The following is a 26167-nucleotide window of genomic DNA, read 5'->3' as shown; positions in this document are numbered from 1 at the left end:
GCTGCATAAATGACAGGCCAGAACACTAGTTTCTCTCTTTGTCTCTCTCTGTATGTCTGTATCACTCTCAGGTTTCCTGCAGGGCAGCAGTTGGTCACCAAGATAGTGACGGCTCCAATGGCGTGTGGCGCTGTCATGGTACCTACGACAATGTTTATGGGTCAGGTAGTGACAGCTTACAGCCCGTTTCCACAGCAGCAAGGTCAGACGCAGACTATAGCACTGCAAACTCAGCCCAGTGCGACTGCAGAACAACAGTCTCAAGCTACATCATTACAATCAAATCAACAGCAGGGGGCGACACAACAACAGACAAAACAGCAGCAACAGTTTTTGCAGGTAACAACACATGCTCACACAAACACTAATAGGTTTGATTGCATTTACTTATGAGGTCCACCCATTGACTAATGGAATTAGTTAATAAGTCACTCAGGCAGCCTACCAATTATAATATATATGGTATATATTTTGTGTGTGAATTGTGCTGTATTAAATATGTCACTAAGGTATCTGTGTGAGTGTGTGACGTTAATTTAATGAAATTGTGAGGAGTTAAAAATCTGAAACTAGGGCTGGGAAATTTGACGCATTATTTTCAGTTGACTGTTTAACGGGTTTTAAAAAATAGCACAACTAAATGCAGCATCCTTTTTTCCCCTCTGAAACTTCACTAATGTTTTTCCCCAGTCCCTGTGGCTAAAATTGGCAAGTATAAATTTCCAGGAGGTTCACGCTCAACTCCACTGCACATCTTAGCACAGAAACTGTTTGTGTGGAGCACTGCACACTTATTCATTACGTGTGACGCATGTCCTGGGCATAATAAATACGGGAGCGGATTTACTGTAGGGAGAATGGAGACTTCACCTGCACGCAATTTAGCCAGCTGCCGTATCTCTTTGCATCGCCCGAAAATGCTCACTCACTGTCATTTAAACCGGAATGAAAAGCAAAACCACACCAGAGAAACCCAGCATGTGCGTGAGAGAATGAACAGCAGCAAGAGAAAATAATGGTTTTGAAATTCAAATTGATTAATGTCTGTATGTATAGTGTATGCATTGGCAATGTACACTTAAGTTTATCTTGCCAATAAAGCTTGATATAAATTGAATCTGCCCATTTGATCCTATTATTTAAGTCCACAGGAAAATGCCAGAAGATTTTGCCTAACTTTTAATTACAGCATGTCCACTGATTTTAAGGCGTGTATAAATAAACTTATGTCAAAGATTTAGACCTGTAAAAATGTGTCAAATGGAACTCCATCTTCAAAAAACTGTACATAATGTAAAACATTTTTACATGTACATAACCTCTTCAGCTCTGGGTCATTTTTGTGCTGCCTCCTGCGAGTTTTGACACTCAAATTTAAAAGCTCAGTTGACACATACTGTGGACTAATTGCTAAAAATTGGTCAAATTTTTCAGAAAAACACTTAAATTAAAAATAATACTCTTCATAAATAATATTGTATATGTTTACAATCTTGATGAATAGAAAGTAAAACAATTTTGTTGGTTAAAAATTAGGACAACAACATGTAAATATGGTTCTGTTCATTCTATTTCCCTGCAAAAAGTTGTATTTCATTCCACTAGTTGGCAGCAAGTACTAGGACAATGAATTTTTCCTCTCTCACCTTCCGTTCCGGCTGGACTGCATATTTTGTTCTGGACATCTAAGATTTAACATTGGATTATTCACAAAAGCAAGCTCACAGACAAGTAAAAAAAACTGCTCATTTTGTAGAAAACTGTCGATATATAATGCAGATATTACGTTTGAAGCTATTTGGGGCATAAAGCAGCAGTGATCGGTGCATAAAAGAGATGTTTGTATTTGATGTCTTACAGAAATCATATTTCACTTTTTAATTCCTTTAAAAATCTTTCGAACTGTGTATTAGGGCAACAAAATAAACTGTACAGTCGCAGTGCTGAGAATGAGAGCTTTCATTTGTTATATGACTTGTCTATCTAAGTGCGATGTGAAAGAGCTTTATATTCATATTAGTATTTCTACCACATTACCTCTAGGTGGCGCTTATTTGCAACACGGATGATTACAGGCCTTATTTTGTTATTTTATGTAACATAAATGCAGAAGTGATGGTGTTCTATGAAAAGTTACGATTCTAAGCTTTCAGATGATACCACATATGCCTGAATTATGTTTCCAGGAACTTATTTCGCAACATAGCACCCCCCTGAGTTTAAGAGATTAAATAATTAAAATATATGATGACCAACCAATTTCTTGCAAGTTCTTTGAGACAAAGTATAAAGTAAATATATTTATAATCATATTTTAATATTTATTTTAATGTAATTGGGGGCCTGGGTAGCTCAGCGATTATTGACGCTGACTACCACCCCTAAAGTCACGAGTTTGAATCCAGGGTGTGCTGTGTGACTCCAACCAGGTCTCCTAAGCAACCAAACTGGCCCGGTTGCTAGAGAGGGGTAACCTCCTCGTGGTTGCGATTAGTGGTTCTCGCTCTCAATGGGGCACGTGGTAATTTGTGCGTGGATCGCGGAGAGTAGCATGAGCCTCCACATGCTGTGAGTCTCCGCAGTGTCATGCACAGCGAGCCACGTGATAAGATGCGCGGATTGACTGTCTCAGAAGCCTAGGCAACTGAGACTTGTCCTCCACCACCTGGATTGAGGTGAGTAACCATGCCACCACGAGGACCTGCTAAGTAGTGGGAATTGGGCATACCAAATTGGGGAGAAAAGGGGATAAAAAATAAATAAAATAAAAAAAACTGCAATTTAATTAGTTAAATAATAAAAATAAAATAATCGATCCACAGCCCTATAGAATTTGTAGGTGTCATGGAGTTAATTATAAATAACTGCTTGTGTGAAAGAAAGAAAAATCCTAATTTTTTAGCCTTGCTTGTAGTCTCTAACATTCCTGCTGTGTATTTGACAGAGCTTTCTCCATGGCAACCAATCTGCACAACTGATCCTGCAGGCTTTCCCTATTCAGCAGCAAGGCACATTTACTCCCTCACAACAACAGCAGCAAACACAACAACAACAACAACAACAACTTCAACAATTGAAGCCACAGACTCAAAAACAGCAAAAAACTTCCTCCTCTCACCAGACTGACAAAACTAATGCCCAGTCTCAGTAACATGGATGAACACAACGGCCAATCGTGTCTCATCTGGGTGTTTATTGGACAGATGCTGGACTGATTGCCAGCCCTCTTCCTGGCAAATTCTTAGAAACTGGTTATGAAGGTAGAAGTGCCAATCTCCTTATTTATTTCAGCAGCTGAAAGCAAAGGACTGCTAGCCTTACATGGTCTTTCAGTGGAAACTGCCCAAGGAACTGAGTCTGTCTGTACAGTCAGACCGTGTATCATACCATGTAAATAGACAAACAAAAGCATAACAAGATATTGAATATTTTATATGCTGCATGAAAAGTTAAAACTTTCATTTGTAATGTACTACCAGTTTTATGATTTCCATTTTTAATATTATTTTTTGGGCTCAAGTTTAAAATTTTTATATTATGCATATAGTGATGCTTTAAACTTTTGTCCTTCCCTGACGATAGCCTCATTACATATAGTTAGGTTGGTGTAACGGTTTGTTGTGGAGGTTTTCATAGGCACTAAGGTAAATTTTGTACCTTAAGTTATTATATACCCTGTGTCTCTGACTCGTACAAACAGATTGTCCCAGTTTCTGTTTATTTCTAACATTCTTTTGAACATTTGATGCAGAGAAATTTAATTTGATGTGAAGTTTTCCAATTTAAGTGCCAGAATTGAGTTGCTTCTTCCAGGTTGTGTGTGTTGAATGTTCATTTGCTTTTTAGCTGAGTCAAAGTCGTCTCGTAAAAAGTTGCACTGTGCACCTTTCCCCATTTCTTATAGCACTTACTGTGTTTATACACACTAAAATGGCCCATCCCTCTAGTGATTGTGATATAATGGTCTTTTTGAGTTTTTGTGTGTGCATGGATGTACTGAACGTGTATTTCTCAAAGAATATTTAACGTGTCGTGAATGAGCTTTTCGATCCTCATTCATATCGGTTCTCCCTCGTGCTTTTGGGAGCTATGCAAGAAGCCGCATACAAGGCAAAGCATTTGTGTATGTGTGACTGAGAAAAGTTCAGAGTACTGTTGACATTTTCGATACAATTTTCAGGAAAATAATGATTATATTATACTTATTTTAGTTTCATTTGCAAAGTTATAATTGAAACTGAAGCAGGGTTAATGTGCAGTTTTGGAGTCTTAAAGTTATGAAGGTGTGTGTGTGTGTAGAGAGAGAGAGAGAGAGAGAGAGAGAGAGAGGGCGAGAGAAAGTGTAGGCTATTGTATCAATAACCATTTGTGATTCTTCCAATATCGCTGTGTGGGTTATGTATTCTCCCAAGCGATGACCAATCAGTTCTTGCGTTGCAGTAACTCCAATATTCTAGATGTCTCCCCATTGGCTTGTTAGCTATATACCTCAGAAATCCATATTGTTGACAAAGGTTTTTATATAAGAAATATCCAAAGCAATTTTATTTTCATATGGTACAGGACTAAGAGTAAACAGTCTGGCTGTGTATGGACCGGTAGCACTGTTAAAAGAGCAGTAAGAGTTAAAGTGTTCATGGTTTATGGTTCTAAACAGATTTTAACGTATAGAACTAGTGTTGATCTCTGGCCTTCCAATTTTGTGAAGATGCTGATCAAGTAGACACCAACTTTCCCCTGATCTATCCCGTACTCTTTCATAGTTGTGTTGTTTGTGTCTCATAAGATTTTTCGTGCACTGAAACCCCCAAGTGTGTTAGTTGTTACTTTTGAACTGATTTGTTTCATAGTGTGTGTACAATCAGTCCCACCCAAAAGGCTACTGACAGGATAAAGAGAGGCTTGATTAGGACTTTGCATAACAACTTTCTGTATCCAGAATTACCTTTATTTTTGTACACTTTGTATTTCAGTGTCCAACCAGATGATTGTGTGCTTTCAGAATAGAACGATGGTTGGTTGTTAATTACAGAGTTGAGTGGTTAATAATACAATAATAATAATAATAATAATACGTTTTCAGTGAACATGAGTATGGTATATTCGCCCCTTCTAATATCATGTTTTAATCCTACATTTTTTTCACTCTGTTCATTCTGAATTGCTGTGCGCATGAAGTATTAAACCACAAGCAAATGTTCGCAAAGCAATCATATTATCCTCAATGTGGCTGCATTTGTAAGCACTGTCCTCTGTCTATTGACCAAAAACTGATCCTTTTCCCTTCACGACATTCAGTCTTGAATTAAAGCAAACAATGTTATTTACATTCTCTTATGACAAGTGATACTGAAGTGTCTGCTTTTGCATTTTTCCATAAAGAAAATATACAATTCATACTATACAAATTCTTTTTTACATTTTATTTTCATTTAGTCTGTATCAAAACCATTACATCATTCCCTTCTGGCCCTCTTCCTTCAGTCATAACATACTCTACAAGATGAAAAAATAGCTAACACATCAGATATTTACATAGTCAAATCTAAAATCTCAAAGCATTTCAAGTTATTTGTCACAGTCAACATTCAAAAAACATTTCACTTCTTTTTTTGAGACCAGAGTCCTGTTCTACAAACATAGAGGTTTGATATGTTGCTCTGTTATGCTTGCTTTAAGCTCACTTTGAAGAACTGAAATCTTGGTTTATACAGAGTTGTCCTGAAACTTCAGCTAGCCAGGTTAGCCATGTTCAAAGAATGGAACTCATTGTCTTTTATTACAACAAATGTTAATGTGCAATCCAAACAACCTTTTATTTATGCCATACATATAATATTCAAAAGCTCAAATGTAAATAAAATATTCAATTCCAAACTTTAAAAAAATCGCCAAAACGAGCATGCAAACATCTCCTATGTGTCTTTTTCTTTTATAAGTCTGACAAATATAAGAGCTTGCAGAAGAGGTGGAAATCCAGTAGACAATGATACAATGTAACACTACAAATCAATAATGCATTATAACAGTCAGTGAGAAAGTAATTACACATGCTGAAACTAGTAGAGAAATGTACAGGAACCTCAGTCCATTGGTATTACATAAGTGCTTATGAAAATGAAACATTAAACAGGACTCACTTTGGGTTCAACGTCGTTACCACTGATCTATCATACTGTTCAGTCGAATTAAGTATTTGCCGTTGTTCACCCAGTCAAGAACGAAAACTGAAGAGCGCACAACATGAAGTCATTACATAGTGCAGTGTGTGACTATGATGTCATCAGAAGAGTTAGTCATTTATCTAAATGTCTGTTGAGGTAACATTGTTCGATTCTATGTCTACATGCTTGCCTGGCTCAGGATGGTGCCGTGGTGCTCGTGCACCCAAAATACTATGTAGATCAATACAATAAAATGGAGCCCAGCTCCATTTAGAGAAATGCATTAGCAGCTACAAGGAGTTACATGGCTGGACATGCTGGGCAGCAAGTCTTGAGTAATTTGAAACATACTGGAAGACAAGGCCAATGGAGTAGCATTGAGCCAAACAGAGAGCAGAGAAGCCTAGGGATTGCACTTTATAAGCCACGATTAAAGACCCCATGAAATCAAAATGGGAGTTTTATGGCCGTTAGTCCCTGTCTATTAGCTTTGAAGCTAACAGAAGCTCCTAAAAGTTGATCAAATAAACTTTCATTTTCAAAAGTTGATATAAATGATGTATGCATTTAAAATGTAAAGTCTTTTTCGTCTAGGAGAATGGATTAAATATAATAATGACTCGTCTTGAACTACACCGTTTTATCCAATCAAATGCTCTCTAGAATAAGAATGTCCCTCCCCCTTATATCACCTGCGACTAGTTAGCAAGTAGCACATTATGAATCATTGCTGTGATGTATTTAAAGCCTATTGGCTATTAAAAAAGCAACGAGCCATTCAAAATGTTTTAACAGGAAGCACGTTAACAAAGGAAAAAAAAGCTGCGCTCGTCAAACGATTTCATGGAGTCTTTAAAGGAGTCAGAACTTAAATGGAGGATAAGGCCATTGGCTTTAAGTCAAACCTATGAGTAAACTGGTTTTCAGGTAAAACAAAAAACTTTGTGACTTTGTGACATTTTATACAGTCTGATGTTCCAGGAAAACTTCATTGGTGGCTTGCAGCAGTGGTTGAGTCGAGGCTGTTGAGCTGCCCACTGAACTCAGCCTTTGCGCCCTCTGCAGGCCTGGAGAAACAAATGCTTCACAGCTGCTAGTGCTGAGATTCAGGTAATCCTGCAAGACACAATTGCAAACTTACCAAATAAAAAGCTGGTATATTGCAAGCATCTTTAACTATATTTTGAGCAATGCTATTAAGAATGATCTGTAGAGCTAGCCCTGAATCAAAACATACATGTTTGGTGGTTTCTGACAGCAGCAGTTCAGTCCTTTCCACCAGTTTCTTGAAGGTTGGTCTCTTCAGGGGGTCAGCACTCCAACACCATCTCATTACCTCATAACTGGTAATACATACACAAATGCCTCATTATTAAGTGCATCCCATATACACACCCTTGTATTGATTTTACAGCACTTTATTGATATTCCTCAACCATTCTATTTTTCTTTGTATTCACAAAATTTCTTAATTCAGAAATAACCGTTTAATGTACAGACTCAATTCAAACATTTCTGCATATAATTTCAGTCTTAGATGTGCTATTTATTAAACTTTATCTTACAAACTTAAGCTTACCCAAAGCTTTAAAGGGGTCATGACATGCCTTTTTTATTATTTTAAAGTGTTCCTTGTGGCTTACTTTTAATATTAGTAAAGTTTTTTTGTACTTTTTACACCTCTGTCAGAAACGCTTGGTTTTGGTGCGACTTCTCCTTTAAGATGACAGTAAACGCCCACTGTTCTGATTGTCTCTCTGCTCTTGACTGACCTGATCTCTCTCCTTGCCATCTTACTGCTCACCGCTTCTGGGCGGGGCTACAGAAGTGATTAGGTAAAGTAGGCGTTGATATGTTGTTGTGGAGGCGGTCTGATGAAACGAGTCGTTTTGGCAGCTTGGTTTCAACAAAAGCTCTTTTTGCTGTGAGGAGGAAGTTTTGAGTTCTGAAACTTACAGTATGTTTTTATAGTACAATGACTCTTACATGTCAAAAGATCAAGGAAAAATTGATTCCTCATGTCATGACCCCTTTAACACTATTCTTATGCTGCCTGGGAAGCACTGGTATTTCCATCAAAAAATCTAGTTTTGTATAATTCCAGAGTACATACACAGATATTAATATATATGCATGCAAATATAATGAAATGTAAATTCCCTTACATTTCACTTGGGGCAAACTCAGGCTCGCTCATTCTATATCCATCTTGTATCATCTTATAGAATGTGGATCCAACTGGAACTCCAGGATATGGTGTGTTACCTGCAGACAGATTCATCTTATAATACCCTGATAACAAGTGATTTATAGACACTCAGCACATGTAATCTGACATGTAATATGGATGATATCAGCTCGTACACACCAAGAGAGAAGATCTCCCACAGTAAGATGCCGTAGGACCAGATATCACTCTCAAATGTGTACACGCAAGAAAACAGACTCTCTGGGGACATCCACTTCACTGGGAGACATGCCTGAACAAGAAACGCATCATTAAAGATGCTGAACAATGAATTCCATTGCATCACATGAATGCAATAGTGTGCGGTTATTGAAGCCATTGTAGATATGCGCTATTCGTAGTCAACCATGATTAAAGAAATATTTTGACTTGCCCATCTTTTTCTTTAAAAAAATTTAAAAAAAAGCACTGGGTTACAGTGAGGCACTTACAGTGGAAGTCGAAGGGGGCCAATTTTTGAACATGAACCTCCTGAGACCCCGCATGACTGCTGTGTGCATTTCCCATTTCCCTTTTTTTTCCTTTTTCTCCCCAATTTCGAATGCCCAGTTCCCAAAGCATTCTAAGTCCTTGTGGTGGCATAGGTACTCGCCTCAATCCGGTTGCCGGAGGACAAATCTCAGTTGCCTCCGCATCTGAGAACGTCAATCCGCGCATCTTATCACATGGCTTGTTGAGCGTGTTACCGCAGAGACATAGCCCACGTGGAGGCTTCATGCTATTCTCCGCGGCATCCACGCACAACTCACGACGCGCCCCACCGAGAGCGAACCACATTATAGTGACCACGAGGAGGTTACCCCGTGTGACTCTACCCTCCCTAGCAACTGGGCCAATTTGGTTACCTAGGAGACCTGACTGGAGTCACTCAGCACACCCTGGATTCAAACTCTAGGGGTGGTAGTCAGCGTCTTTACTCGCTGAGCTACCCAGGCCCCCAGTAGCGGTATCTTTGATTTTTGACGGGAATGACAACAAAGCTGTGAGGGACAAACTTACAGTCTCTTCAAAGGGTTGTACTGTTAAAGTGTTTTGGATCATTCTGCTGAAGAAATAATGAAAAAAAAATCATCTTTCCAAGAAACTTCAGTTAATGGAAAACTGCAGAAAACATGAGTTGTGGAAAATTAGATGTGATCTAGGAGCTTTATACAGTGGATGCCACTGAAGAGACTGTAAGTCTATCCCTCACAGCCTTGTTTTCTTTCACATCAAAAAGGTCAAAGTCTTTTGTAATGGGGGAAAAAATTACTGAGTGCACCTTTAAATCAATGGGTTATTTACTGTGTAAAATCTAAAAAGATAAGTTGAATATGGATATAGAGCCTGACAGTAGATGTGAGTGTGGTGAAGGATACACACATTTCCTCTCAGGACATAGCTGGAATCTCTAGTGATGTCACGAGCCAGACCAAAGTCACATATCTTTGCTAACCGACCCTGAGTCAGTAAAACGTTCCTGGCGGCCAGATCTCTGTGGATACACTTAACACACATACACATACTGGTAAACACACATACTGTATATTGTGATTTATTAAACAAAAGAACAAACATATGGGAGCTGACGATGGTCTTGATGTGTGACAAATTCATTTTTATAAGCGAAATATTCAATGTAGTCTCTTAAAATCTGCATGCATAGAATTGCAAAAAAAAAACTTTGTAAAAGAAAAATGCTGTTTAATATAATTTTAGATGGAGTATAGCATGTCACACCGGAGGACATGCCAAATTGCCAACGCAGAAGTATTTCATTTCAAATACTCATTCACTATTGAGACAATCTCACCTCTTTTCACTCTGTACAAAAATGTGTCACCTCACACATTTTAACAAGATTTATTACATAATAGGTTCACCATAATTACCAGGTTTGTATGTATAACCTGCACCAAAACCACTACTGAGGTGAATAAATGTAATACACACACAAACTCTCTTACATTTTTGGATGTGAGGAAGTCCATGCCTTTAGCCACTTGATATGAGAAACTGAGTAAATCTTCAGTATCCAAAGAGAGATCATCTTTATCATCACACCATTCTGAGAGGAGAGATTATACAGATTGGAAAGTGTAATATAATGGAAAATGCTGTGAAAAGTGGCTGTAATTTGTTTTTATTCTGTTGGGATGGGCCTACCTGTCTGATTTGATCTCTTCTGATACGACCTCATGGGCATGTAACCATTATCAGTGGCTTCTCTGTGTGCACACACACACATACAGTACAATAGATGGTGTATTACATTACAACTACATAACAAAGGACATCTAGTCTCTCACAAATGTTAGACTATGTCACAGACACACTCATCTACCACCTTGAAGGCTGTGTTTGGCTGAGCAAATTTTTGTAATATCCATCTCCTGTTTTGGAACTGAAAAATGCATCCCTCTTTCTTCTAAGGAAGTTCAACAGGTCACCATAGCAACAGTATTCTGTGATCACCAGAGTAGGGCCTGTTGGAAAAGGAAATGTTCCATAAACTTAATTTAATCATTTAAAATTATCTTAAAAGGCACAAACAGTAGGCTATTTCTTAAAGGGATGGTTCACCCAAAAATGAAAATTCTCTCATTAATTACCCTCATGAGGTGTGTATGACTTTCTTTCTTCAACAGAACACATTTGAAAAAATTATTTGAAAATATCTTAGCTCAGTAGGTCCTTAATATGCAAGTGAATGGCGATTTCACTTTTAAAGATCCAAAAATCACAGACAGTCAGCATAAACGTCATCGATACGACTCCAGCAGTTACAACCCCAATTCCGAAAAAGTTGGGACAGTATGAAAAATGCTAATAAAAAAAAGAGTGATTTGTAAATTATATTCACCCTTTGCTAAACTGAAAACACTACAATTACACATTATATGATGTTTTACCTTGTGAATTTCTTTGTTTTTTTTGTTTTTTTCAAATGAGATAATTGCAACATGCTCCAAAAAAGTTGATACAGGGGCAATTTGAGACTAATAACAATTTGATGAGTTAAAATAACATGGCGATGTGAAACAGGAGATGTTAAACAGGTGAGGCAATTGTGTCATAGTATATAAGGAGCCTCCAAAAACAGCCTAGTCCTTCAAGAGCAAGGATCGTTCCTTTTTGCTTTTATTTGCATTTTTCATACTGAACTTTTTTGGAATTGGGGTTGTAAATTAATGTCTTCTAAAGTGATACGATCACTTTTGGTGTGAAAAAGATCAATTTTTAAGTACTTTTTAACTATAATCCAACGCTTTGGGTAAGCTTCACGAGAGTGTGGAGTCCATGCAGTCTCTCGTGTGATGTATTCGCGTTGCCATGGATACTGAGGTAATCTCACATTCTTCTCTCTGTTGAGACATCAAGGATAAGCACAAAACTGCACCATTGTGAGTAAAAAAAACGGATAATAACAGATTTAAACCGAAACCAACAAAGTTTCCGTATAGCGTTCCTCCTCCTCACTTGTAAACAGCGTTGCTCTTCGGCAGAGATGCACGTACGTCAGTTCTCGCGTGTTTCAAACGCCAATGCAATTAAGTCACACGCACGTACCGCTGCTCACCAGAAGCATGATTTAAAAAGTACATAAATATTTATATTTTTCACACCAAATTCGATTGTGTCGCTTTAGAAGACATTAATTTAACACTTGGTGTCGTATTGATGCCATTTATGCTGATTGTCTGTGATTTTTGAAGCTTCAAAAGTCAAATCACCATACACTTGCATTTTAAGGACCTACTTAGATAAGCTATATTTTTCTTCAAATGTGTTCTGCTGAAGAAAGAAAGTCATACACATCTGGGATATCATGAGGGTGAGTAAATGATGAGAGAATTTTTGGGTGAACTATCCCTTTAACTTAAATTTCAATTAGTTCCTTACACAAATCATAATATTTGGAATAAAGTGCACAAGTCATATCTACTTAAATAGTAATTTTATGGTGTTTGACAGCTGTCGTTGTATGGAAAAGGGGAGTGTGAACAATCTTCAAAATTTCTGTGTTTGTGTGATTTAGTTAGAGTTCATTTTGACCCTTTAATAAAAAGGTTTTCGAGCGATGTGGGCAGGTGGGCTTCATTACATTTATCTATGATTGGGAAGGTTAATGTTATTAAAATTAATTGTATTCCAAAATTCAACTACCTGCTACAATCAGTCCCTGTAGATCTCCCGTTCTCTTATTTCAAGCAATTTGATTGAAGTCCTTCATTTGGAATGGTAAACGTCCCAGATTACATTTCAGCAAGTTACATAGGCATACTGACAAAGGTGGGCTAGGCCTACCCAAGATTTTGTTTTATTGTTATGCATTTGGTCTCAGACATTTGGCTCATTGGTCGCTTCCTCCTGAGGGAGCTCCTCCCTGGTTTTGTATTGAACAGGAAGTTCTTACCCCTATTTCGTCATTGCAAAGCCTTTCTATCAAACTAACCGGAGAAGTTAAGTTACATCCTGTTATCTCGCATTTGCACTCGGTATGGACAAAAGTGTCCAGAGTGTTTAATTCAGACATTTATTTAAATGTTGCTTTGAGCATATGGCTGAACCCAAAATTATGTATCAGTAAGTCCCCTTTCTGCTGGTTAGAGTGGATTGTGAGGGAGGTTAGTACGCTCGGTGACTTGTATGAGAGTGGGGTGTTGAGATCCTTTGAAAATATGGTTCAACATTTTGGGATTCCCAGGTCTCAATTCTTTAGGTATTTACAGCTGTGCCACCTGCTTTGTCCTATATTTGGGAGTAGCATACACACCCCTAAAGCGGCAGATACTCTGGAAGTGGTAATTACTGCTTTTGGAAAAGGGCATGAGGCATCAGTGTATTACACCCTGCTACTTCAGAGTCTGGGGGACAGAGCTTTAACTTCTATCAAGAGATTATGGGAGAAAGAGTTAAACTTGGTATTGGAGGAGGGAGTGTGGGCTAGGATTCTAAAAAACGTCAAGTCTACACCTAGTGATGCAAGGGTGCTCCTTATGCAATTTAAGATTTAACATCTATTCTATTGGACCCCCTCTAGATTGTATAGGCTTGGTCTCAAAGACACACCCACCTACTGGCAATGCCAATCAGAAGATGGGGACACAACCTAAGTTTTTGGTGGTGTGTTAAGATCCAACATTTTTGGTTGAGGGTTCAGAGTTTTATGTGTGACATATTGGACACTCAAATTTAATTTTGCCCCAGACTCTGTATTTTAGGCGATGGGGGAGTCATTAACATAGGGGATAAATATATAAAAAATTGGGTCCTAGCCAGCGTTATGATCGGCAGGCAGGTCATCCTTAGGGTATGGAAGTCGGCTGGAGTGCCCTCATTTCAGGAGTGATGCACAGAGATGGGAAGGGTGGCGGCATTCGAAGAAATGTCATATAGAAGGCAGGGAAACTTAAGAGTTATTTAATAATAAATGGGGCAGCTATTTGGCATTTTTGAAAGGCTCTCAGGGAGGGGAAGTGGAGAGAGATGTGTAGTTTTAAATGTGTGTGATTTTAATGTTTTTATTTTTCATATATATATTTTTTGTTTTATTTTTGTTTTGTTATGTGTGTATTCTCAAGTTGGACAAAAGGGATATTTGTTGAGGGTCAGGGTGGGGTTGGGGATTGGGAGGGCGAAAGGGAATTATGGGGATTAAAACTGTTTTGGTGTATATGTGTTTGCTTTTCTGTTTCATGTGTCTGAATCAATAAAAGTGTTAATCAGAATTAAACACTTTTAAGCCCTTACCTCCTACTGTACAGGCTCCAAGCAAGTTGACAATGTTTATATGGTTGCCAAGGTAACTCAGAACTTTCAGCTCAGACATTAGAGCCTCTTTCTCAGTCAAATGAGCGCTCGCTTTGGACAAAATCCACATACACAGAGATTTGAATAAATACAAATTAGATTTAAAAAAAACATGAGTAAAACATTAAACTAAGTTATCCTTTTTTGGAAAACTAATGTTTGGAATTGTCTATATGTACATCAACTCAGACATATATATCTAGATAAATACTCACATTTTAGCATTTTTACAGCAACAGTGGTCACTGTGTCTGCTGAGCAGAGTCCATATGCTGTCGCCGCGACCACTTTACCAAATGCTCCAGATCCAAGAATTTTTCCTTCACCATAACATTAAAAAAAAAACATTCAAAAGTTTTTTCAATATTGACTTCACAGTAAGCGCAATAGTTCAATGTGGTTCACTAGAAAAGCACATTTATTGCTCTTGTGCATGCTAACGGCAACATCATGATTATTCATGGCAATTTAGTGCATGCTATAAAATTTAAGAATCAGCTAAATCTTACAGAGTGGAGCTTTAAAGAGTTCATATAATACCCCTCCCCCACCCCCCAGTGAAGAGGCCTACTTATAATGTGGACTGATATGCAGAGCATTAGGTACTACACACACTGTCTGGCATTAGAAAATTGTGGAAATTCAATTCAAGAGTTTTTGCAGCTTAGTTTCAATTAATGGTCCTTTTGGACTGGAAAGGAAGTTGTGTGTGTGTGTGTGTGTGTGTGTGTGTGTACATGTTTATACTACATTGTGAGACCCAGCCAGTGGTCCCCACGAGGGAAATGGCTTATTAAACATACTAAACAATGTTTTTTTGAAAATGTAAAAATGCAAAAAGGTTTCTGTGAGGGTTAGATTTAGGGGTAGGGTTAGGGGATAGAAATTATCACTTGATCTGTACAAAATCCATAAAATGCATGGAAGTCTATGGAGAGTCCCCACAATGATATCAAAACAAGTTTGTGTGTGTGTGTGTGTGTGTTTACCAAAACGCAGTCTTTCTCGTGGAAACTCCCATTTGGGGTCATAAGGCAGCTGCGTAGGGTCTATGTAGGTATAATTGTTGCCATCAAAGCTGTCTATCACCTTCCAGTGGATCTCATATTTGGGTTTCTATGACAAAGTAAATAATGACAAGCAGACAATAAACAAAAACAGAAGTCATTTTTCTTAACTATTACTAACATTAGAGCACAACAGTGATCGCCCACTTTTTCAGCGGATTTGTTTCCAGAAATATTTTTCCCATAAGGATTTAAATAAATCTTCACTAAAGAGTGTAGAAAAAGCAAAAAGACTGTAAACTTTGTTTGAAATGTATTTAAAAGAGAATGAGCTACTCCTTCCACGAAGAATTGTGAATGACATAATCGAATCAGAAACGATAGCAGAATATAAAACTATAGACTTATAGTCATTGATTATACAAGTATAAAAACCAATTCATTGTAAGCTGAATGCAAAATATCTGAATAAATACAAATATATAAGTAGTTTGAAAGTGTTTCGATTATGTCATTCTCTTTTGCTGCTTTTAACATTAATAACAGCTTTTCTGATTGGTGGATCTCTCTTCAGGATTATGGGTAGTGTAGTTCTTCACTAGGAATTTTCCCATTAAACATGTTGTTGTTTTTTTTGTTGAAAAAAAAGTTGAAATCAGACTAACAGATTTTTTAGAAACATATATTATTGCCTAACAATCTCTGAGCTTAGATTTGTACTTTCAGAACTCTGTTGTTGCATTCTATTGGAGCTACTTCATACTAAGTGTGAACGGAGTACACAGTTACAGTATATATACAATCTATATAACAATCTGTTGTGTGTGTGCCTGTGTGTGTGTGTTTGATTAACTACCTGCATGTATTTGTAGAGCAGAACCACCAAAATGAAGCTAAGCAGAACAGCAGTAGACACAACACCAGACAACAGAGGTGTAAAGAGTTTATGAGGTACAGTTCGTTCTGGATAGAGAAACAAATGCCCACACATCAACACACATCCATGGATATACACACTCACAAATACAGTACATTTTTAAAACCAAAACAGTGTAATGCTTCTTAACTCACTTTGCCATGTTAATAAGGCTAACGTTTATGTGTGAGTGTCTGAATCTGTTGTTCAGAGGATTTTTAAAGCTTAGTGTCAGTTTCAAATCCTAATGTGCACACACTGCACAAAATAATAATCCCCCCAGATATGTCAACAAGCCTGTGTATGTGTCTGAGAACGTACAGGGATTATCTGTTACCAGCTGTGTGTGTTTGTGTTTGGGTGTGAACAGGTTCATGTCTATATCCTGCTCTCAACAACACTGTAAGGTGGAAACAGCTCACCTCAACAGAAAAAGCACATTTGTTTGTGTATGTTGGGGGGAGGGGGTTACTTTTAAGCCAGTGCCACACTAGCAGATTTTTTCAATGATTTTCAGGTGTGAGCTTCATTAACATAATCATAGGCCACGTGGAAGGAGACGAAGCGCACATTAGCATGTCTCAGTGGGAGGTCGTTAATCACTTGACCATGGAATGGAAAAGCACATCAAAACTGTTAGAAAAAATAATTCTGTCACAGAGTCAGGGTCTTGTGTTCCCTTCAAGTGACCAATGAGCTTCTTTTATTAAAGAACTGACACAAGGTCAAGCTAAACTGAATGTTTTCATCTCTGATCTCAATCTGCATATCATCACAAATGCTGATTGTAATCCATAGTGATTCTGTCACCAGGCGTTTTCTTGCCTTTCTGTCCTACACTAGAATGACATCAGAAAGCGGATACACATACTCACTGAAAGCTGCATAGGGGATAAATACACAATCACACACTTTCACAAGGTACGTTTACTCCATGAATTGCACATCTGGCTCATTTGGAGCGTTTGTTTTGGAACCTGGTGTGTTTTCTCCCTTGGTTCAGTTCGTATAGGCATATATGAACATGGCAATCGCACTCGGATCTGCACAAAATAAATCGGTCCAAGACCACCATCCGATTGCAAATGAACTCTGGAGCGGTTTGCTTGTGGTGAGACAAACAATATCCCTATAAACCATAAACATAACTTGATCTGCAGAGAAGAAATCTGTAGGTCAGCTCGATACTGTAATTCATAATCAAAAAAGCTGATATAGCCTGATATACAGCTGACAACTATATTAGATATATAAAGAGTTAGAAGTTATTTGATCATTTTACAATCTGTGTCTGTGTTACACATATTACAGGTTACTATTGTTAAATGCTATAGAAATAACTTTAAGAATATGTATGTATAAGCAGATCAACAATTAAATGACACAGTACATAAGTTAACCAATATCGCTCAGTAATTACTTATGTAAATACACAGAAACATGAACACTGTAAAACAAAGTGTCAACCAAAACCGCCTTTTGGGCACATCTTTAAAGGTAAAAATTGTTCATAAATTTAAAAAATAGTGCTTTATTTATTCTAAAAATGTAAAAATTTTCTTCTAGGGGTAGGGTTGTGGTTAGGTTAGTCTGAAGTACCTGTAATTAGCTTTATATAAAAACAACAGAAGTCTGATATATCCTCAGTTAGATGAGTCTGTGTGTGTGTGTGTGTGTGTGTGTGTGTGTGTGTGTGTGTGTGTGTGTGTGTGTGTGTGTCTCACCACTAATGGAAAAGAGAGTGTAGGCCTGCTCGCCCTGCGTTGTTGCCACACACTCAAGAGTGTGATATTTCCCTTTGCTGACATTAAGTCGACTCTCCACCTCGCTCCGTCCGAACTCTGACCCTGACACTGTTATCACAGCAACCTCCTCATCTGCCTGTGTCGCGTTCAACAGGTGGGAGCACCTGTCAGAGGTCAGAGAGTTTTAATTAATGCTATAAAGCATTAATTACTGATCGCAATCACAATGATCGTAGAACGTATTTACCACATTTTATTATACCATTTCCAGTTCTAAGTGGTTTTGTGACACTTCAATCTCTTGAGACCAAAACTATGGTATGATGCATTTACTAGAGAAGTGAGGTAATTTATGGCTGTTACACGTGAGTGGCTTAAATCAGTTTGTGTGTGAGTCATACCGTGTATGTGGCGGCTCGCAGTAATACCAAGATATTTTGGGGACAGGATATCCTGAAGCAACACACCTCACCTGTCCATCAACCGGCCCCTCCTGGGAAACAATCACAGGTTTACCTGAATGAGAGAGCGAGAGAAGGAAAAAAGTAGAAAAGTAAACAAACAACCACTGTATTTACATAAAGACTGTATTACAATGAAGAAATATAATCCTTTATTTTTTCTGAACTCACATATTACATGGACGGTGAATGACTGATTGACAGATGCATATTTGTGATAGGCTGAGAAAGTGTAGATCCCACCCTCTGACCCATGAACTCGAACCAGCCTTAGTTCACTGATGTACCTGAAACGTTTACATATGCAATGCTCAATGTCTTACTTGTATGTGACGCTGCATCCGAATATCCATACTTCACTACAATATAGTTTGCCAAAAACTGTATGCCAGTGGAGTACTTTGTCCGTATCCTCAGTATTCATAAAACATTAAGCGAGAAATAACCCGGATGACCTACTTTTTCCAGCGAGACTTTGAAGTGCGGATCAACTGGACACTTTACGATCCCATAAGAGGCGACATCACGTTCAAAAAGCTGGATTTAAAAAAGCGATGTTGAACCACGAGTTGGGTGGATCTATTCAACTGTAAGTGCTACAGTATACGTATATACCAAGAAAGTTCCTCCTTGTGCTAAAATGGTGCTTGTTTAACAAAACCAGAGTAGATTATTTTTGCGTTGTTGTTCTTCCGTCATATATTCTGGTCACGGGTCAATACCCACATCCCCGGATGAAGTATGTCCGAAATCTATTTATATTACTCGAATGCATACCTAAAGAATGTACTGGTTAACCGAAGTAGTGTGTCCTTCATAAAATACAGTACATACTGTGATAGTAGGCAAATTCGGACGCAGGGTCAGTTTTTTCTGTAAGTTTTTGTTTATGGTTTGCTGGTTCTTATTCCTCCCAGTGATCTAAGACTTTATACTGACACCTGCTGGTGTGGATGCATTAAGTTTGTTTATTAATTGCTGATGCTTCACAATGGAGCTTTTTTTGATCTTTTGTTTAGTTCCATCTCAAAGTAAACTTACTATAATTGTTATTAGTAACTTGAATAGTAGTCGAATTACTAGAAATGGCTATTCATGTGATATCCACAATGAAGCCACCATAAGAGGGTTACCCACTCCAAGTAGAATAAATCAGGTTTTTGAAGTGCACTTTTAAGATTTATGTCTGTTTACCAATTTTTTAATTAACGTCAATAATGTTGATGTAAAACACACCTAACAGACATACTGGTTTTGGGGTTTTAAGATAAGCTTCAATCAAAGAATAAGCAACAACTGATGCCCATCTTTAAAATACATGTGCAGGTGTGTGTACCTGTACTGCTGGTTCTGAAGCGTAATGACATGCTCAGATGTGTTTTTGAGCTGTTGGTTGTTGTAGGTCCAGTACACATCACTGGGTTTGGGGTATGACATCATCTCCACACTCAGAGTCAAGCTTTCACCCTCTCTCACCACACTGTCCTCTCCCTTTGTGAGGTTAATGAAACCACGCTCTGCCACCGACACACACAAAAACACACCACAGTCCTGTTGTTTTTTGCTGCAAACGGCAGGGTTGTCCACAATGTAAGAAGGAGTTTAAAGCCAATAAATATTTGAAAGACTGCAAATGACTACAATTTGAGTAGAAGTAAAGCAATGTATGTTTGCTTTGTCTCACATTTCTCACCATAAACTTCCAGATTGACAGTTGCCATGGAGACGCCCCTCTCGTTCTGCGCTTGGCAGCGAAAGACTCCTGAGTCGCTCATCTTCACAGATTTAATCCAGAGCGTTGCTGAGCGCTGATATCCTCGAGAACCAGGCAGGATGTGAGAGTTATGGGTCTCCAGTGCAATCTAAATCGTTATTGAGATGATACAACTTTCCACATTAGGTACACTCAAAAAAATAAACTGTTGGATTTACTTTAAAAAGCTGTGTCAAATAGTTCAACGAAACAGTCTTGAGTAGTTCCAACAAGCTACAGTTCAGTTGTTTGAACTAAAGAAATTCAGGTAAATTGAAGAAAAGCATTTTCAGTAAATGCAAACCATTTTGATTTTTTTTTGTTTGTTTTTTTTACGTATTAATATTATGTTTGTTTTACTTGATAATAAGCGTTGAATTTGCATAAGTTAGCAACAGTTCGCGTTGACATTGGTAAATGTATTGCACCACACAGCTGTGAGTAGCACAAAAACAGCTCATTGGACAAAGAAATATAAAAGTGTTAAGTATTTGTCCTCATCAACCTATGCTTAAGCTCAACTCTTCACCACAGTGCTAACCCCCAAAATTCCAATATTACAGAAACTTATCTAAAGCTTAACAAACATTAAATACTAAATCTTGCACAAAAACACACAAAATAACACTCAATTTTAATATTTACTCTCTCCATCCAATTTTGTGTAAAGCATGCTGGGAACTACAAATCACTGTGGTTTCAGTTAATGCAAACAAAAACGTTTTCCCAACCCAAATGAATAAAGTAAAGCTGACAAGACAATTTTTTCATTGAAACAACTTTGGGACAACTTAAGGGATATATACATATGCTACAGCTGAAAACAGTGTGTGTGTGTGTGTGTGTGTGTGTGTGTGTGTGTGTGTGTGTGTGTGTGTGTGTGTGTGTGTGTGTGGTGTGTGTGGGCAGGTTTAAGTGGTTTATGAGGACTTTTTTTTTAGGTTAGAAACTGGTAATTACAAGGGTATTATGCTATAAATGTGGTTTATGAGGACATTTCTAGTGTCCCCATTATACAAATTGCTTAAAAAACATGCTAAATGATGTTATATTGAAAATATAAAAATGCAGAACGTTTTTTGTGAGGATTAGGTTTAGGGGTAGGGTTAGGGTTAGGGGATAGAATCTATAGTTTGTACAGTATAAAAATCATTATGTATATAGGGAGTCCTCATAATAATAGCTGCACCAACATGTGTGTGTGTGTGTGTGTGTGTGTGTGTGTGTGTGTGTGTGTGTGTGTGTGTGTGTGTGTGTGTGTGTGTGTGTGTGTATCTAACCGCTTCAGAAGGGATGCTCCAGCTGAGGTGGAAATCATGGTTGATGTTGATGGTACTACAGCTGAGCTCAAACTCCTGATCCTGGATCAGAATCACATTTTCTGATCTGGATAGGCTAACTGCTGGCACTGTCGCTGGGACTGTTTTACAAACAAACATGTATTAAAGCTTTTTCCATCTTTAAGGTAACATAAAATATTTTTTTTATTATTTTCATTACTATTATACTTCTACTATTTTACTATTTTACAATACTAATTTAATACTATTTTATTAAATTTATTACTTTATATTTCAATTATGCATCTTTGAGGTATAACATGATAATAATAACATGATGTTGCACTTTGAAGTATAACATGATAATAATATACTGAATTATTGCAACATCACATTCAGTTGTGGCCAGTGTAAGATATACAGAAAACAGTAACTATAAGTCTTTCAACTTTGTATACTGTATCATTCTCCAACTCCTTCTTTCCCCTCTCACACTGTGGTTCTCAACAGGTGGGTTATGACCCAAAAATAGGTTGCATGTCTGTTCTAACAAGGTCACAAACAGCATGGAGAAACAAAGCTAAATGCAAATGATCAAATGCAACTACGCATATAATCGTGCATAGTTATGATAGCTAGGAAGTAAGAAATAACGTACAGTAAGCCAGTCATTATTGCAAAATAAACCTCTTCAGGATGATCAGGACCCTGGCACGAAGTGGTCAATGCAGCGACTGACCAATGAATGAATGAAGTATTCCAGGTAATTGTGTAATAATAATCTTAAAGGACAAAACCCTTCCCATATCTTGTCGAAAGTTATGCATCCAAAAAACTTTGGTATTTTGGCAGAAATTTATCAGTAATCATTTTAAGGCCATTTTTATTTACTTTTGTATGATACAGTTTTGGTACTGTGTTGGGTCACCACTTGATGTCCAGAGTGAAATATGAGTGCTGAAGTAAAACCAGTTGAGAACCACCACTTAACATACACCCCACCATACATTACACACACCTAGCCGCACATCCAAGTTATACTGGCTTGATTCCACTGGTACTCCATCCATCTGCCCTGCACAAATGTAGCAGCCCTCAAAGGCTTTGGAGACATTTCTGATTGTGATCCCTCTCTGAGGATGCGTGGTGTAGTTGAGACCGCCAGGCAGGGCGGAGCCAGCACAGGTCAGCAAGGACAGGTGGCTGACAGCTGGATCTGTTACTAAACAAGGTAGAGTGCAGTCCTCTCCTTCCCTCACCAGAAGACCGTTCACCATGGAGCGCACGAATGCATTCTCCAAATCTGCAAAAGAAAGTGAATCGAGAGACAGAGGGAGATTAGAGATAGAGTAATGAGAAGGGTCAAGGAGTGAAAGAAAATTAGAAAATATGGAGGGAAAAGAAAAATATTTAAGTATGAGGACATAGAAAGACAATGAGTGTGTGCGAGAGCTTTTTTGTACAATCCGACTGTTCAAATACCTGCATCATTCAATGACAGTTAACCATAAGCCTACATCAAATAGAAGAAATAAGACCACATTCCCACTAAGGTGTGGTTTGAGCGAACGGCTTAAGGGCATGCATTTGTGCTGCTACAAAAGACCTATTCAAGTTTTAATACTGCTTCAAGAGGAGTGAAGTGTGGGAATTGAGGCCAACTGCGTAAGCATACACATTCAAACACACCTTTCACATAGATGTAGATGGAGCTCTTCGCTCCCGTTTGTGTGTTCGCACAGGTGTAACGGCCCATATGCTGCATCTGTGTGAAAGCGAGAAGGATGACACTGGCTCCATCTTCCTCTCGCTCCCCATCGATCCGCCGACCCTTTTCCCGCAGCCACTGCACCTTGCCCGTGCTTGCCTCTGCATCATCATGACAACGGAGTTCCAGTTGTCCACCTTTGAGTATCACCAGATGAGGGGCATCTGGAGTGATAACAGGTTTAAACCACCCTAGAACACAAACACACAAGTCAGTTCACTGTGCATACATTAAGTCAGTCCAGTTGATGCGCTACATTGTTTGAAATGGTAGAAAATGAGATGGTACTCATGGTAGAAATGGTGGTTATTATAACTCTATAAAAGCTTGCATGACTCCTGAAGAACCCCACAGCTGTCTTTGTTTTCATCTGATGTATCTAAGCAAATCTCTGCTCTGAGGATTTTAATCAAGATTTAATCAAGATGCCTGATGATTTTTTGAACAAGATGTCTGAAAGCAACATACAAAACCACTGCTAGAAAAAATTCACATTTGTGTAATTGGACTCAAAGCCTTACTCAAAGAATTACTGCTCTTGTGACAACTTTCCCGTGTGACAACTATAGCCCTGGTCTTCCATTTACTGTAAATCACTTTGGATAAAATATCTGCTAAATGACAGCTTGCTATTAACTTTCTGTTTTTGTGTTTTTTTTTTTACTAAATATAAATCTGAACATCAACAAGCTATATGTTTATCTATAATGTTAACATATGGAAAATGAAAAACATACTTTTGACCCACATCTATAAGCTAGAGGTATTAATACAAACTTCCTTTTAATAGAAAAATAGCCAAATAGCCATGAAAACACAACGGAAATAAACACGACGAATTTAAGCACATTTCATATTCAGATTTTACTCCATGATATGCCAACACAAAGCAAATGATCTGACCTCACTGTGAACGGCGTGGAGTAAGAACCTGAAATATGACATTGATGAAAATCTCTGGGAGGATATTATCAGACTGCCAGTTTGCAACAGATTTAAAGAAATGCAATTTAATATTGTACAAAGAGTTACTGTACACAAATTTGCAGTATTTAAAAAATTGCAGAATATGAGATCAAATTGCCTCAAAATCACCCTTTAGACATTAAACGCAATGATCTCATGGATCAGGAAACTTTTGTGGTTCATAGTGTCAAACATGTGTTTAGGAAAGTCCTGTTTTTGTTGCTATTTAGTGTTTTGGGAGAAAATAAAATCAAACAAGCCTTTTACCCCAGGGAGCCTTTAGCCCCGTTTTACCCTATGTACAGGTAAGCAGAAGGTTACAGCCTCACCACTCATGTGTCTCCTGGGAACATTACCCCATTTGCTCCTGGAATTTTCAGATCAGATGTCATTAAAACTTTACTGGTGTTGGGTAGGAAATCTCTCTCTCTCTTCCTCTCTCTCTCTCTCTCTCTCTCTCTCTCTCTCTCTCTCTCTCTCTTACTACTCTGTTAACAGTTCTTATTATTATTGCCTGTTTGTGTCCCCAATGCTCATTATTATGTAAAATATCAATAACAATACATAAAAAAAGAAATAAAATGAAGACTTTCTTTTCTGATACATTTGTTGTGTTGCGGCTTAATTTAGGCTAATTATATTGTGGCTTAACTGTAATGAGTTGTGGCATAACATTGTTGTGTTGTGGCTTATTTTTGTTGTGTTGTGTCTTAATTTCTTGTATTTTCGGCTTTTATTTGCTCTGCTAATTTTGTAGTGTTGTGCACCCGTGGGCTACCATAGCAATGTAGTGTGAAAGCATTAGTTCACTAAACAAATAAGTAAATAATAAAATAAAGGACGTCTGTCTTCTCCCATCATTCAAATTACTGTATCATGTCACGACCATGACTATAGTATTATTGTTAAAATATGACTACTATAATATCTGTTATTTCATCATGATCCACGGTCCATTAAAACAAGACGTCTCTAATTAAGACAATTAAAGGAAAGTGGAAAGAACTTGTGGAGGAGCTCTATCAGTCATTTCTAATCTCCACCAGGAAACAGAGAGAGAGAACAAGTCGTGACACGACCTCTAACTGTTCTGAATGTATTTCAGTTGTGGTCGTTTTGTTGACAGTATTCTTAGGGGCTGTTCACACAAAATGGTTAAAAAATATATAGAGGCAACACCATGAGCGCAGGTGTCTCGAGACTCGTTTTTAACTTCTTTTTAACTTGACACGCGTCTAAAAAACTCCTGCGCGAGACGCGGCGCTTAGAAAAAAAACAATCGACGCGAAAACGCGTTCGGTGTGAATGGCCCCATAAGGACGTCTTGAGTTGGATTAATTTGACGTACGCGGCTCTTATTACACGCTAATTAATTATTGACTCCGTGCACAACACACGAGATTCGCGCGATATACAAATGAACCAACTACTCATACGACCTAAAACGAATTACTAACCAGTTTAATAAATGCATAGATAAAAAAAATTTAAAAATTGAAATTAAAATTAAAAAAATGACGGACGGAAACTCTGAACGGTCATCACCATCTACCCTGAAACAATCGGCTCATTCATTGGATATTAATGATCTACTCACTAATTTAACTGAACACACATTGGGATTATTAAGGACATTTCAACGCCAACATATTTGTAAAAATAAATTACAATGCGTATTTTTTTTTTCTTTTTTTTTTTTATCTGAACAGCTGAACTAATAATGGTATGTTCTTACCTCCAGGTAAAATGAATAAAAGTAGAACTGTGCGTAGAAACCAAACGTGAGCCATTCTGTTTGCACGACTGATCCACAACTGACCTGACCATGCGTCCTAAACTCACTCTCTCTCTCTCTCTCTCTCTCTCTCTCTCTCTCTCTCTCTCTCTCTCTATCTATCTCTCTCTCACTCTCTTTCTCTCCCGTTCTGTCTGTCAATCTATCTATCTCTCTCTTTCTCTCTCTCTCTCTCTCTTTCTATCTCTCTGTCTCTCTCTTTTGTTCTCTCTCTCTCTCTCTCTCTCTCTCTGTCTCTCTCTCTCTTTCTCTCTTGTTCTCTCTCTCTCTC

At 38.0% G+C, this 26167-nt stretch overlaps 2 protein-coding genes and 1 long non-coding RNA gene across 7 annotated transcripts in view; 2 read left to right on the top strand and 1 right to left on the bottom strand.

Annotated features, from left to right (window-relative positions):
• The window catches only part of LOC127444702 (circadian locomoter output cycles protein kaput-like), a 32662-nt gene extending 27325 nt beyond the window's left edge, over positions 1–5337 (top strand). For all 4 annotated transcript variants that reach the window (XM_051704248.1, XM_051704247.1, XM_051704246.1 and 1 more), the window contains 2 exons: positions 72–339; positions 2945–5337. In XM_051704248.1, coding sequence (XP_051560208.1) covers positions 72–339; positions 2945–3151 — 475 coding nt within the window. In that variant the 3' untranslated portion in view covers positions 3152–5337. The remainder of the gene's footprint in view (positions 1–71; positions 340–2944) is intronic.
• A 156-nt stretch (positions 5338–5493) lies between these two features.
• On the bottom strand, positions 5494–25908 carry LOC127444701 (mast/stem cell growth factor receptor kita-like). The gene is made up of 21 exons (XM_051704245.1): positions 25837–25908; positions 23057–23326; positions 22386–22670; positions 21368–21507; positions 20028–20196; positions 19671–19851; positions 18506–18621; positions 18275–18389; positions 17853–18037; positions 16069–16175; positions 15195–15321; positions 14421–14525; positions 14146–14256; positions 10739–10877; positions 10558–10619; positions 10359–10459; positions 9775–9897; positions 8533–8644; positions 8330–8429; positions 7402–7507; positions 5494–7280 (listed from the first exon to the last, which is right to left on the bottom strand). The coding sequence occupies exons 1-21, from the start codon at positions 25889–25891 to the stop codon at positions 7125–7127; spliced, it is 2865 nt and encodes a 954-aa protein (XP_051560205.1). The 5' UTR covers positions 25892–25908; the 3' UTR covers positions 5494–7124.
• Positions 7139–9739, top strand: LOC127444703 (uncharacterized). 2 transcript variants are annotated; one of them, XR_007897873.1, is made up of 3 exons: positions 7139–7274; positions 7426–7510; positions 8390–9739. It is a non-coding gene; the product is annotated as an uncharacterized LOC127444703 (long non-coding RNA). The 2 variants fall into 2 exon arrangements; XR_007897872.1 differs by having other exon boundaries at positions 7174–7274; positions 7423–7510.
• Positions 25909–26167: the final 259 nt, after the last annotated feature.

This window comes from Myxocyprinus asiaticus, chromosome 8, assembly GCF_019703515.2.
Source record: "Myxocyprinus asiaticus isolate MX2 ecotype Aquarium Trade chromosome 8, UBuf_Myxa_2, whole genome shotgun sequence".
Lineage (NCBI taxonomy): Eukaryota > Metazoa > Chordata > Actinopteri > Cypriniformes > Catostomidae > Myxocyprinus > Myxocyprinus asiaticus.
Note: the sequence above shows the minus strand (reverse complement) of the source record. Positions and strands in the feature narration are given on the sequence as shown.

Bases quoted from the DNA above. Each gene is read 5' to 3' on its own strand.
- LOC127444701 (XM_051704245.1), bottom strand. From the start codon at position 25,891: ATGGCTCACGTTTGGTTTCTACGCACAGTTCTACTTTTATTCATTTTA. The intron at 20,197-21,367 runs GTTAGATACACA...ATAACGATTTAG, and splicing joins GGAGCATCCCTTCTGAAGCG to ATTGCACTGGAGACCCATAA. The intron at 10,620-10,738 runs GTGGTAGATGAG...GTGTGCACACAG, and splicing joins AGCCAAACACAGCCTTCAAG to AGAAGCCACTGATAATGGTT.